General features: G+C 41.0%; 1 protein-coding gene across 2 annotated transcripts in view; it reads right to left on the reverse strand.

Moving 5' to 3' along the window:
- The window catches only part of prex2 (phosphatidylinositol-3,4,5-trisphosphate-dependent Rac exchange factor 2), an 85,702-nt gene that overhangs the window by 10,998 nt on the left and 61,261 nt on the right, over positions 1-13,443 (reverse strand). For both annotated transcript variants that reach the window (XM_079361215.1, XM_079361216.1), the window contains exons 32-36: positions 12,336-12,433; positions 12,028-12,174; positions 9,928-10,030; positions 9,514-9,657; positions 9,302-9,416 (exon numbers count right to left, since the gene is read on the reverse strand). In XM_079361215.1, coding sequence (XP_079217341.1) covers positions 9,302-9,416; positions 9,514-9,657; positions 9,928-10,030; positions 12,028-12,174; positions 12,336-12,433 — 607 coding nt within the window. The remainder of the gene's footprint in view (positions 1-9,301; positions 9,417-9,513; positions 9,658-9,927; positions 10,031-12,027; positions 12,175-12,335; positions 12,434-13,443) is intronic.

Below are 13,443 nucleotides of genomic sequence, written 5' to 3' on the forward strand. Positions count from 1 at the left end.
TAATACTTTAAACAGCTTGTCTCCAGTTCACTTGTATAAATCTGTTCTGATTTGGATGAGTAACCTGTCCACTTTGTGTCTCACTTGTTGAAGCTTTCCAGGTATTTAATCCCATCCGGCAAATTATCCTTTGACCTTGTGTTGAGTGCTACTAAATGACTACGAGCGACGTTGGCTAAGGGTTCAGATGGAGCTAACAGCCCATGTAATTGGTTCAAGATGGCCTTATATTTCACAAGATGCTCACGCAAGTCTGCGTGTTTCATACTGTAGCAGTGTCGAGTACACACCTCTTCAGCTCCTCAGTGCAGCGCACGTTAGAGAGTAAACAATGACAACAACTCGGGTTGAGGGTGAGAGGATGGTGTTCAGTTGAGGGTGGACAGTTCAAACCTCTACACATTTGATAACCTCATTAAGGTTTCTACAGTAAAATACCTTGCACCCACATTGTGTTTGTATGTGTGTAAAATCCTGTCCGTGTAAACGTGTGTGGTAAAATGAGTGAAAAACAAACACCAGCACTTACTGAACGATAAGTTTGATCCAGAAGTTTCCAAACAAAACAAAATCATCATTCTCTTGATAGGTCAAACAAAAAGAGAGCTGAGATTCAGTGAAGCGATAAAAAACAATAAATCACACAAAAGAAATATATTGCAAATCAAACCTTGCACTGAAATAGTTCCTATTGTAGTTACAGGTACGGTACCATTATCCATCTATGTCAACTGTGCTCTGTGAGTCCACTCACCCTTGTCTCTCTTTCTTATCAGTCAGCTGCTCAGACTTTTGTCTTAGAGGTCTATAATAGAATCAGTTTTTACGGAGTCCACTTCATTTTATCTGCAAAACTCTACTTCATCTGCACCCATTTGCTTATCTGTTTCAGACTAAATAAGAAGCACCTTGTCTTGACCTTGCACAGAAGCAAGGTCACAGATTATACCATCCTCCTGCTGTAAAAGTGGTTCTAAAAATACTGCAGCGTGAGCAGCAGTGCTGCCTCTGCTGGAGGTCCCTAATGACAAAATAATTGTCAGACGACGAGTGATGTGTGGTCTAAAGAGGAGCTGCTGTTTTTTTTTCTCTAAGGTCTGGAAACTGAGCACCTTGAATGTTTAATAAGGGATGAAAAATGACATTTCTAGCCCACACACATTCTCTGCAACCACAACACTAGACACACACACACCTTCACGTAAAGAGTCTAAACCAGTGGTGTCCAAACTTTTTTTCTTGCGGGCCAAAATTGTCGCGTTAGAATCGCTCACGGGCCACAGGGTTTTTTTTTTTTTTTTAAATATTGGAAGGAACTTTTGGTATTTTGACCTCTTCAAAAAATAATGTAAATGCACAATAACTAATTGCAGTGGGAAACTGTTGTGTTCTAATTTTTTGGAAAGAATAGTCAGGCTTTTATAGGTCTCCCTCGCTAACATGAAAAAGAAAAAAAAAAGAACGAAATATGCCATCTGATGAGGCCTGGGGCCAAAATCTTCTGATTCTTCGATTTGAAGTCAAGGGCCACAAAAAATCCACTCAGGGGCCACAAATGGCCCCCGGGCCGCACTTTGGACACCCCTGGTCTAAACCAACGGGGAGTCAATCACTTCACAGATTTAAGCAGCTGAAAAAGCTGCTTGAACGTCAGGACATATAGCATGCCTTGAACATGTTTTTCAGTCTTTTTTTTTCTGACCAACTACCGACAATTGCACAAGGTCTGGCTTTTTATTCTACTTTTTCTGTGTAGAGTATTTCCCTACTGAAAGACAACTAGAGTTACATTCTGTTCGTAGCTCTTTGCTCGGACCCCACCCACACCCCCACACACACACACACACTCAGCCAAAAGGTTTTCTCTTTTTTTTACATGAGACTCTAATGGAGGACTTGGCTGCAGGCCAGAGATGACCTGCTCTGTGTGTAGCTGGTTTTATTTCACTGCTTAATTCTCTTTGTTTCAGCTTTCCTCACGACAGTATGACACTTGAGGCCTTTAACAACACAGGAGCATTAGCTGTCAGCTGCAGCACCAAAAAAAAAAAGAGGCGATCTGAAGGCCCAGATGTTTTCACAGGAGCAGCGTGGGAATCCGCACATTAGCACGACATCCTCCTTTTAAAGTAAAACAAAAGGGGACAAAAATGATCCTTGAAATACCTCGAGAGAAGAGTGCCAAAATCAGTCTGTTGATTCGATTTCACATCTGTTCACTCATGAGAACATGAATAAAGTGTCTGGGATTTATGGCATTAGATATGACCCTGCAGAGGTGCATGCATGTCCATGTAAATCACTCACGCAGCTGTGATGAATGATACTCAACATTATTAAATCCCCCACAATCCCCCACAGTTTGAAGCGGAACTGCCTGGGAGCTAAAGAGGGCTTCCTGAAGCCCTCACATGCCACATGCCACATGGTGACGCTTCTGCAATGACACCGATAGATAGTGTGTGTGAAGGGTGTTGGAGGTCATATCCTTACCCCCCTGCATCCTTCCTATTTACACTTCCAGGGAAATACTAACGACCGGCTATACGTCAACCTCCGTTTAAGAGGGAAGCAACCAGGAGGAGCTGTTTATATAATATGTGTGTCCACCACATATCTTTAAATATCTTTAAACGCATAGTAACGTTTCTTAAAATGTCAATGAAAGCTGTCTTAGCCTCTCCACCAGAAAGAAGATTAGTGTTAATGGGGTCAGGGTGTCAGAATGAGTCTAAGATACATTATGGCTAAATCAATGTCAATGAATACACATGCTGTTACTGCATATAATAAAAATGAATAATAGTGTAGGTACTGGTTTTTAATGGTGAACAAATTTATGACACAAAAGTAGATGCAAAGTTATCTTGGCCTCTTGTGAAGGTTTTTTTTTCATCATTTTTTTAAATTCGCCAAAAGATCTTTCAACGTCATTATTTCAGTTGGAGGATAAAATCCAAAGCGAATGATAAAAAAAGAACCTGACTCCCTGGTGCTCAGACTCACTAGGCTGTATTAGACGAGGTTCAGTGCACACTAGCTGGAGCAGAATGAAGCCCGACTACCATCGTCAGAGCTGTGGTGGATTGGGACTCCCTTTGCAGGTGCGAAGGCTGAACCATTTTCATCACTTCCAAAACTGGATGAACACAGAGAGAATAAATGCTGTTTGGGTCGAGAAGAAATAATACAAGAACAAATAGCTCTTGTTTCCCGGTTGAAACTCAAGATATATCATTAATTAGTCTTCAATAAGTACTTTCATTCAGCGAGGACAAACTCTTCACTTGATACAGATGAGAAATACTCGTTTTAGCAACCTTGCTGCACTGCTATATTATTGCTTTTGCAAACCTTACATTGCTCATGGATGATGAGGAAACTTGCGGCAGTATCTTTTCCTATGGAGTCATTGCTGCATAGCTTCACCCATGGGAGGAGACAGATTCCATCAATTACACAAGGCAGCTATTCTGTTTGAGCTGCAGATTTGTGGTGGTGTTGTGAAACAGGAGCACAACGGAGGAATGCTGAATAAGTTGAGCTCGTGTCACACTTTTTATTGTCTTGTGTTCAGATCAGTATATATTGTGGACGTGTCCTCGGAGAATAAACATCATGATTCATGCAGAGCCCGTCATCTAGCTTTTTGTAAATCAAGATGTTTATTATTATTATTATTATAAGAGGTGGAATCAATGGATATAGAAGGTTGATTGTGTTTATTTGTTTGAATGCATGTAGAAGTGGACATGTGCATGTACAGTATGTATAGAAGACTTTAAAAGCCTTAGACAAAGTAGAGCACGTCACCCGGTCAGCTAATAGAGTACCTGTATTTTTATTGTGTTTTGATATTGATTCTGCCATCTACATTTAAATATTGGACATATCAAACTTGCTACCTCACATTATAGTCCACACAAGCATTGAGCTGATTTTGTTTCCTCGTGTGTACAAATGTACCAGAAATAAGTTCTCATAAGAAGAGAAAAGCAAAAAAAAAAAGTCCATGTTTTAGAGGTGGAAGGGGGGATTTAAGAAAGTTCAGTACAGCCCTGATACCAGATGTTGCAATTCGAGTCTCTATCATACCTTTCTTCTCTTATTGGCACCGGTACTATTATTTAGCGTATGACATTGATCATGTTGATGTGCATGCAGCACTTTAACTCCTATTATTTACACTCTTAACAGTCGATAAAATCTCAACAATGTGAGAGGATCGATCTCTGCTGCTTCAGCCACAGGGCCACACAGGCAAAAGGAGGCAGTGAGGGTGTTTGCAACTGTGCTGAAAACTAAAACTCTGACCTCGATGCATCAAACGTTTGAGCTTTATCAACAGAGGTGTGATTACCAATTCCCTTTTTGCTGTTCGGAAAGCAACCGCTGCCAACACAAATAATCCAGAAGCTTTGCTGTGATGACTGTTTACCTAACAAAGCGTGAAATATTGGAGGCTATCGTTTTCACCGTTCCAGTCGCTGGACAGTGCCATACATCAGAGATTAGTGCTCATCTTTCAGCCACCACGCTCTCATTACACCCTATCTGTCACGTGGTGTAGAATTTTAATATCCACATAGATCAAGTTTTTTTTTTTTTTAATCAGACGAACATCTACAATGAGTCGGGAGATTATACAACTGCTTTGAAATACGGTGCCAAACGCTTCCTCACTACTGCCAAATACATTCTAATTAGGAATGAAAGCCTAACGCCTCCAATGCAAGCTTTCTGTGACAGCCGTGCCAGAAGAAAGTGATTCTAGTAACGTGTCTGCCAGCACTCGCAGGTTACTGTTACACCTGAAACAATACACAGGCATGATAAAAATGTGATACGGCTGAAGACAACTAGCTATATGTGCCACTCTCACTCCAATATCTGTACATGTTTGTACCAAGAGTCCTCCATTAATACCAAGGCTGCATGCCAGAGGAGAAACCCTATTCCCTCCTGAAAGTTTTCATCAATAAGAGTACATTTAGATGAAACCACAAGCCTGCAATAATCTCTCCCTTTGAATTATACATTTACAGACTCTGCTCTGGTCCCCCCCCCCCTCTCCCCCGCCACTCTGCACTCTTCCTCCTTTGCACTTTCTCATCTTCAGCCCATCATGCTCATCCGTCCACTGAAATCCCCTCCATCTTTCCAACCTGCTCTGGCGATCTATATTCCCCTCTCAATTTCCTCTCTTCCATTCTCACCGAGTCCTAAAGGAAAAAGAGCGTTTCTGTTTGGTGCATTTCATTTTTCATCTTTTTATATGATGCGTTCCTCTACTGAGAAATGCCTGGCTGTATGGTAAGCAAAAGTGTAGCGCAGTTTGTCAAACAATATATATACAAAAACTTAAAACCCTTAAAGTGAACGAAAGAAAAATATATCCCAACTTTTGAATGACAGAAACCTGCAAGAGATTTCCACTACACAAAGGCGATGACTTACTGTAAACTGGTGCATGTCAGGTTTTCAATTCTCGTCTTCCTAAATGCACATGTCAGTTAAGATGGTTTATGACAGCTTGAAAATGTGGGCTCGTGCTCTGCCTCTAAATACTGCTGACTCCTGTGGCGGCAGCCATGTGCTTGCGATTTGGCTCGGGGAGTTGATGTTTTACAGAGAGACTGGAATGACTTCATGCAGCACTTTGGGTTTACAGTATAATACTGTGGGTATGGGGGGAAAAAGCGCGAGTCGGAGACAGCGAGGCTGCAGGGAAATCTTAAAGGACGCCTTGCAATGTTTGTATTACTGCCGTGAACAAGTCAAATGCCAAAAGGTGCAAAGGCGCCTGTTGATGAGTAAAACAGAAACAAACCTATTTATTCTTTAAGAGAAAAAAACAAACACACGTGCTTCTGAGTTTCACTATGAAACACACAACATTAACAAACAAACCCAGAGAAAAAACAGAGAAGCATTTTTTATGACATTAGAGTTCTTGAGGTTCCACAGCATAATGAACATTTTTCCCTCTTCAATTTATTATAACATAAATGATCCTAATACCATTATTGTAATCAACATCTCCATTATGCTGCCTCATGCATGGCTAATAGTCAGAAAATCCCAAAACTTCAAACTTTCAGGGCTCCCACATGCACGCCGGGGTCTGAGGTGGGAAAGTGTTTGGGGGGTTTGACGACATGAAAACGTGCGCTGCAGTTCATCCAGTTCACTGCTGCGTGTTCTGTTCCGTTTCTGTCTGTCAGTGAGTCTCTGGCTAGTGTGGCTTTCACCCAACACTGCCATGGCAGAACTCCAAGGATAACGAGGTGCCTGAGGTTAGAGCGCTGCGACGAAGATCGGAGTGACATCACGGGCTGGTCTGTGGTCAGCCGACAGAAAAACATGGCAGCCCCGTGAGAGACAACTGCTTCTAATAGTGCAGCACTGAGCGCTGAAACCAAACAGGGAATACTTTCATTTACTACCATTTCTACGTGGAAATAGTCTGAGTGGGGAAGAAAAAAAGGAGGAAATCAAAGACATGTAAGTGTACATGGTCCTACCCCATGTGCACATAAACGAGTAAGAAAAAGTTGAAATAAAAAAACAAAACACTGAATCATATGCACCACAGCTAACAGCTGAAGTGAATGGTTGATGAATCCATTCAAAAGAACTATTATTACTGTTGCTTTACAAGCAAAATCAACAAATATTTAGTAAGTCAAGCTCCTTGAATGTGAATATTGTTTCTGTTATGTATTGTAATAACACGAACATGTTTGGGTTTTGGACAATAAAGCTTTGTTTCCACCAAGCGGCCTGTTTCAGTTCGATAAGGTACGCTACAGTTTGGTCTGTATAACACTCATCTTTCTTGCATTTCCATAGCCAGCTGCACCCTGACAGGGTAGGCAGCGTGTCAGCCGGATGGTGACAGCAGCGTCGGCTACGTAACAGTGTGACATCAGAGCAGCGTGACACAACAAGTAACAAGTTCAGCAGTCAAGACAGCAGGAGGCCAGAAAAAAACATCTGAAGGGTTCAGGGAGCGGATTTGGGTTTGAGAGAAATAATAATTCTGCCGTTTTTGGTGACAGCAAGTCAGAGAAGGGAAATTCAGGCTTCGACAGGATCCGCGTCTTACTTCATCTGAGGGGTGTTGAAGCACACTACCTCTACTCAGCACCCCTGAAGCTCCCCACAGCACCGGGCTCACTTCTTCGCCTGTCAGCTCACATCTGCTCCGTGTTGCCGCTGGAGCCTCTGCGCTGCCGCTGGAGCCTCTGCGCTCAATTCAATGAGACTCCTTCTGAACAGGTCAAACTGTGCAGACATGTACAGGACTCGTGGATCATGCAAAAACACCGGCTAACCTAAATCACAAGGATGATTTCCAGTTCGACACATTGCACAGGATGTAGATAACTTCAAGGTAAATATAAGGTTGTACATGCGCGCTGATAAAACTGTGCACATAATAAACCTCAATCTGGTCCCCTTGTTAGAATAGTGACATTTCAGAGACAAATCATGATGAAGTCCTCGCTGCAGCCGGCAAACAAAGACTCAATAAATTGAAATAGCTGCCACAAAATGCCAATACTCCATTGTTAGAGGGCTGTGAAATCCCAGAAGATCATGCGCACAAACAATATCATTACAAAGAGAGATAAAACGGCCTGATGCATGTAAGAGATTAAATGAGCCAGCACAATTTAGTGCTGCTGCACACCCAAATGAAAGCTTGAAGTGGTTTTCCCTTGTTCAACTAAACACTACGAACAAATTAAAATCCCTCGGCGGGAAGCAGACAAACAATCCCAGTAAATGAATGCCTTGTTGTGGGCAACAATGTGACACATGACTGCTCAAGCTGCAGATTTTTTACACCGACCCAAACGGCACACAGTCCCCAAAGAACAAGATCAACTTTGACTATGAGCTTAATTGTCTGCCGCACTTGTTCGTCGCCTTCAAAGTTAGAGTGAAAGAGATACACTTTTCAAGAGTCGTCCCTCCACTGAACACGTCTGTAGTGGTCTATAACGTTAAAGCATGAAGCTGTGGTTCATTGGCCGTAGAGACGGAAAAGCTCTTCTATTGTGAAAACAGAGTGTTCAATTAACAGAGTGGGAGGATCACTGTGGGACTCGATTTCTTTTAATCTATAATATTCTCAGATCGCAATGAATTTCAACAATTTTAGGACATGTCTCCAAAGCTAAATCCTTAATTATATTAATTACAGTCAACAACAAAAAAACAACAGTTTCCTTAATTACAGTCTGCCAGATACTAGCAATATATTCTTACAGTGTCTTGTGCATTCACAAGAACTCTTCTTCTACTTCTACAAACAGAAAGTGTTTTAGTATCTGATAAAAGACATTGACATCTAATATGAAACTTCATTGATATTCAGCCTGCATGCTGTCGAAGTCTGACATTCACTCTTGAGTTCAGGAGATTAAATAAAAGCAAAGCCTTTATTTTCAACTCCCAGAAGTGTCTCTTTCTTCAGCTCTCCACCTCATTAAATTACCCATGCCGGGCCAATCACAGAGGACCGCAGATGTGCTGCAAACCAATGGGGTGTGAGGTAACCGAGTGCAGCGGCTGTACAGAAGCACTACATCAGCTTCTGGTGACACGCTGGGCACTCTCATCCAATCACTGCTGCCCCTGCTGTGTGTGTGTTCGCAACCAATCATAAAACATTCCTGCTGTGTGCCTCTTGGCCAATCACCTTGAGGACCTGCTGGGTGTAGAAAGTCAACCCTGACAGACTGACAGGCGGTGGAGGGTAGTAATGGATGTGGTCAGAATTGTTTTTTTGTTTTTTTTAAATGTCTTTTTCATTTCCTTTTCCAACAAAAAACGTCACATGATAAGTTTCCTCTCTCAACTTTAACTGTGAACTGTGTTCTACTTTGTTGTATCTCTTATTTGTTATTTGCTCTTTCTCGTTTAATCTTGTATGCATTAAAATAGAACCACTTTGACCTCACACATTCTTGCATAAATATCTGAACGTTCTACTTTCTTCATTTTTTTACAGCATTAAATAGGCACCAGTTCATCTGAGGGGAGCTAGCTAAAGCTTCATCTGACTGCATCAACACATGTTGTGAAACCATGAACTTTATGACCAGGTTTCCATCCAAAAGATAAAATGTATTTATGCGGAGTCACATTTTACTTTTAACTAGAGTACATTTGAGAGGTTTTACTAAAACTGCTACTAAAGTATGTGTACTTTCACATGATTAGAACTGTGTGTTCATTTTCCAATCCAGCTGATATTATTTTCAAAGTAACATCTGTGTGTCCAACATACCTCAGTCTCTTGTAGTACTGTTTGACCTTATCCAGTGATGCAGCATTGATTTGGGCTTGGTATTCCTCCACTGACACGTTGTCTCTATAGTAGTAGCCCTCCATACTCTCCAGTGCTACAGACAAAGCAAATGTATAAGTGATGAAGACTCGATGTAAACAGTGTTTGCAATCGTCTACAGAATGTGTTTCATCCCTGCTGGCTTACTCTACCTTGTGTAAAGAGCACAGGGTAGATTTTGATGCCGCCACCATTTCTCAGTCTGTGAGGCAGCTGAGAGAAGTAGAAACTCTCAAGGTAGAAGCAAACCTTTAAGGTCTGACGCGTGCCTTCGACCTGGTATGACATGGGCATGTCTGCCGAGAGAGAGAGAGAGAGAGAGAGAGAGAGAGAGAGAGAGAGAGAGAGAGAGAGAGAGAGAGAGAGAGAGAGAGAGAGAGAGAGAGAGAGAGAGAGAGAGAGAGAGAGAGAGAGAGAGAGAGAGAGAGAGAGAGAGAGAGAGAGAGAGGGTTTATATATTATTCAAATCTCTTTTTTTAAAGCTCGATTTTGTGGTTTTTGAAAGGAAATAAAGAGAAATGCTTGACAAACAGGTTTAAAGGTGAGAATATCCTTAGTGAACATACTTGCCACCAGAGGCTCCCCTTCAAACTGCTGGAAGTAGAATGTGACCTTCTCAAGGTCGATGAGAGCCACCTGAGTGTCCTCTAACATGGCCTGCTCATCCGTCTGAGAAGAGACAGAAAAAAAAAAAAATAGTAAGAGTGAAGAGATACGAGAAAGTTTTTTTGTTGCTCAGTAAAAGCAGCTACACACAGAAATCAAATGAACAACTTGTTTTCAAAGAGCAAAAAAAAAAAACAACAAAAAAAACACAAAGGTTTTGTGCAACAAAGCAAGATGCTCACAAACTCCCTTTTGCTCAGGTTTGCAGACATGACGACGTGTGTCTGCTTCGTCTGTTTTCCGTTTGCTTGAGCTCGTTTGTGTTTGTTTACATCAGTGATTGTGTGAACGTGTGCAGCTTTCCCTTTTCAAACATTCACTCAGCATCCTCGCACACAAACAAACCGCATCTGCTCGTGGGCACCGAGATAGCAACTCAAACATTTAAGATCCTGACTCGCTCTGCACTCCTCAGTCTTTTCCTCCCACTTCCTCCAAATGCATTGGGATAAATAGGGCAGTGGTGAAAGAGGATTAGTGCCCCTTTTTTATTTTCCTGGAGATGCATTTGAAAAGGCAGACAAATGTGACAGAGGGGAAACCTGCCGTCAACTGCCAAGAAACGCCTGCCTGTTGTGTGTGGGCAAGTTTAACTAAAAGAGCGTCACATAAACAGCCTCCTGACACACACAGTCAGCATTCACAAAAACCCAAACCTCTTTCTAGTGATGCCCCAAACAGGAGCCTGCTGCCATTTTACTGAAATCACCCGGAGGTACTTTCAGTCCTTGTTTTTTTCCACATGGACACTCGAGAGGCAAATGTTTTGGTGAGAAAAGAGAAAGCGACAGAAAAAGGTAGAGACAGGAAGAACAGTCGTGGAATAATCTATGACAGAAATAAAAGCTAACTAACCGCCAGGCAATATAGCAGCCCAGCTCGTCAAGTCAGAATAAGATTTGATAATAGATCCTTTTTAAGTCTCATGACAACATTTTCAGCTTCTCAAATGTGAAAAGTGTGTGTTTTCTTTTATCCTCAATCACGGTAAACACAATTTTTACTAGTAAGTCAAACGTCCGCCATTGTCAGAATCATAGATTATGGGCACAATCATAAATGAGGGCGCTATTTTTTCAACCTATAATAAATAAATGTTCTGTGATAAAAAGACATCAATGCAATATTCACTGTCAATAATGACAATTCTTACCGAGTTTTGAAAAACTGGTATTTCATATTTGCTATGGTCTTAAATCACCAATCTTTCTTGAGAATGTTTACAGCGACTACCTTAATTGAACATATTCAGACCTGATGTACATTTTAAAACAATCATTGTTATTGTTTTTATCCATGATTCTTTACTCTGATACTTTATTTTAGAATATTATTTTGATTTCATATTTAAACTTTTTAAAAGAATCAATTTTGACAAAAGTGTGTTTGTAGAGTGAAAGTAAATGTTGTTTTTTTTTACTTGAATCTTGAAGTTGACTTATTTTGGGGTTGTGGGGGTACATAGCGAACATCCCCAAACACAGTGGCAGGATGAACAAGAGTCAGTAAGTTGACAGTGAAGCTGTTGTTTGTGGAACATGTGGGAGGCCAGCGGGTGGGATCTGTGAATGATGGCTCACCTCAAACGATTCACACCACATTCCTGCACAGTCACTGTGGACACACTGTACACTACACTCAGCACATTCTGCAGTTTGTTTTGTTTTTTACATCTAACAGACAAAAACTGAGCATCTTTATTAATGATTTCAGCCTGAAAGTTAGGCCTTTAAGATCCCATGGTGTTTGCTTTAAAGCTCACCACACACTGATTTACAGAGCAGAGCAACAACACTGAATGTTGCATTATTCATATTCTGCATGTAAGCCTGTGGCTTGTGTTTTTAGTGGATCACTTTTAACATTTGGTATTCTATGTTTTTCTAGTTTTAATTAACCTTTGAAAGTCTGTGCACAGTCTTTGTGTACACAGACAAACACTTCTGTTGTCAGCGTGTCTGTCAAAGCAGACGATGAGATGAAGCGCGATTCGTTCTCACCAGATTTGGGGAGAGGAGGGACTGAAAGTGGAAGAGAAGCCCAGCACTGGCAATCTGTTCTAGCCAACGGCGACTGGCTTCCTGAGCCTCCTGGAGGTCCTGGGGGTCAGAGCTGTCTTGGTCTGACTCCCTTCCTGCATAGTGAAACTGAGATGACACAAAAAGTCAATAGTGTAGATACCGTGCGGTAAACAATCAAAGCTATAGAAAAGATATTCTTATTACTTTTGCTTTAATAAAGGTTTCCTTTATCAATGAGCAAATTAAAAGTATGTTTTCATATCAAAAGTCAAACTATACAACATTACCTGGTTTAACACAGCCAGTAGGTGCTCTGAGAAGGCGCACACTGCTGCAACCAGAGACTGACAGAACACCATGTCCCTACGCAGCTGGATCTCAGAGTCTAGAGAGGACACAAAGAGTTAGTGAGGCTTAAAGGCAAGCCATGTAAAAAGAGGTAACAGAAAATGGTAAATGGTTTAAGAACTTCTAAACTCTCTGCTCTACAGGCCTTAAATAAGAAGAGAAAAGGTACTGGCAGCCGTTTGTTCTTGGTATTTAATATTGCACCAGGAAAAAAAAACTGAGGGCAAATAACAGGTATGTGTGAGTGGAAATAACCCCCTGAAAGTTGATTAATATTGAGTTAATAAACCTCTCAGTTTATTAAAGTGCTATGAAGAATGACTGCAAGCTTAAATACTTTAAACCAATCCTACTACAAACAGTCTAAGGTAAAAATCCAATCCAAATCCACCATGTTCTGTAGACTTTGTCGTTTCTTGAGGTGTGTGGAACACAAATTGAAGCGAAAACTAATACTGACTTTCATGAGCATCTGCATCTGTTCAAGTCCATATTAAAGCTCCTGTGAGAAACTTTTTGGACAAAGTTGTATCTCTTTCCTGATTTTTTTCTTGGACATGTGTAAGTAGGATTTTTTTTCTTTTTTTAACCAAATAATCCTCCTGCTTTTTTTTTTAAACAATCCAATCTATCACTGATGAGAGAATCTGCTGAGAGAGAGAAAAACCTTGCTGTTTCTGCAGCGTGCAGTTTATCGTTTACTCTGCTGCAGCAGTGACAGGAGTGAGAACTCACTCGATATATGAACACTCTTCATGCTGATGGACTCGTTTGGGTCTGTTGGCCATATAAAGCCATCAATATTTAATTTAAATGGTTTCATCATCGGCTCCTCACAGAAGCTTTAAGGCTTCTGCGTGCTTCTTAAAACATTTTGGATGAACTGTTGCTTCTTATTGTTTCATGTATTGTATTCACTTTGTCTTTAATAAATGGATGTTTGGCTGTTTTAGTGTAATTCAACAACAACAATATACAGCACAGATCATTCTTTTTCTCGCAGATGATGTATGCTATGCTTAGAAATTGCGTCATGAAACTATCTCT

The sequence above is a fragment of the Symphodus melops genome (assembly GCF_947650265.1).
Source record: "Symphodus melops genome assembly, chromosome: 14".
Classification (NCBI taxonomy): Eukaryota; Metazoa; Chordata; class Actinopteri; order Labriformes; family Labridae; genus Symphodus; species Symphodus melops.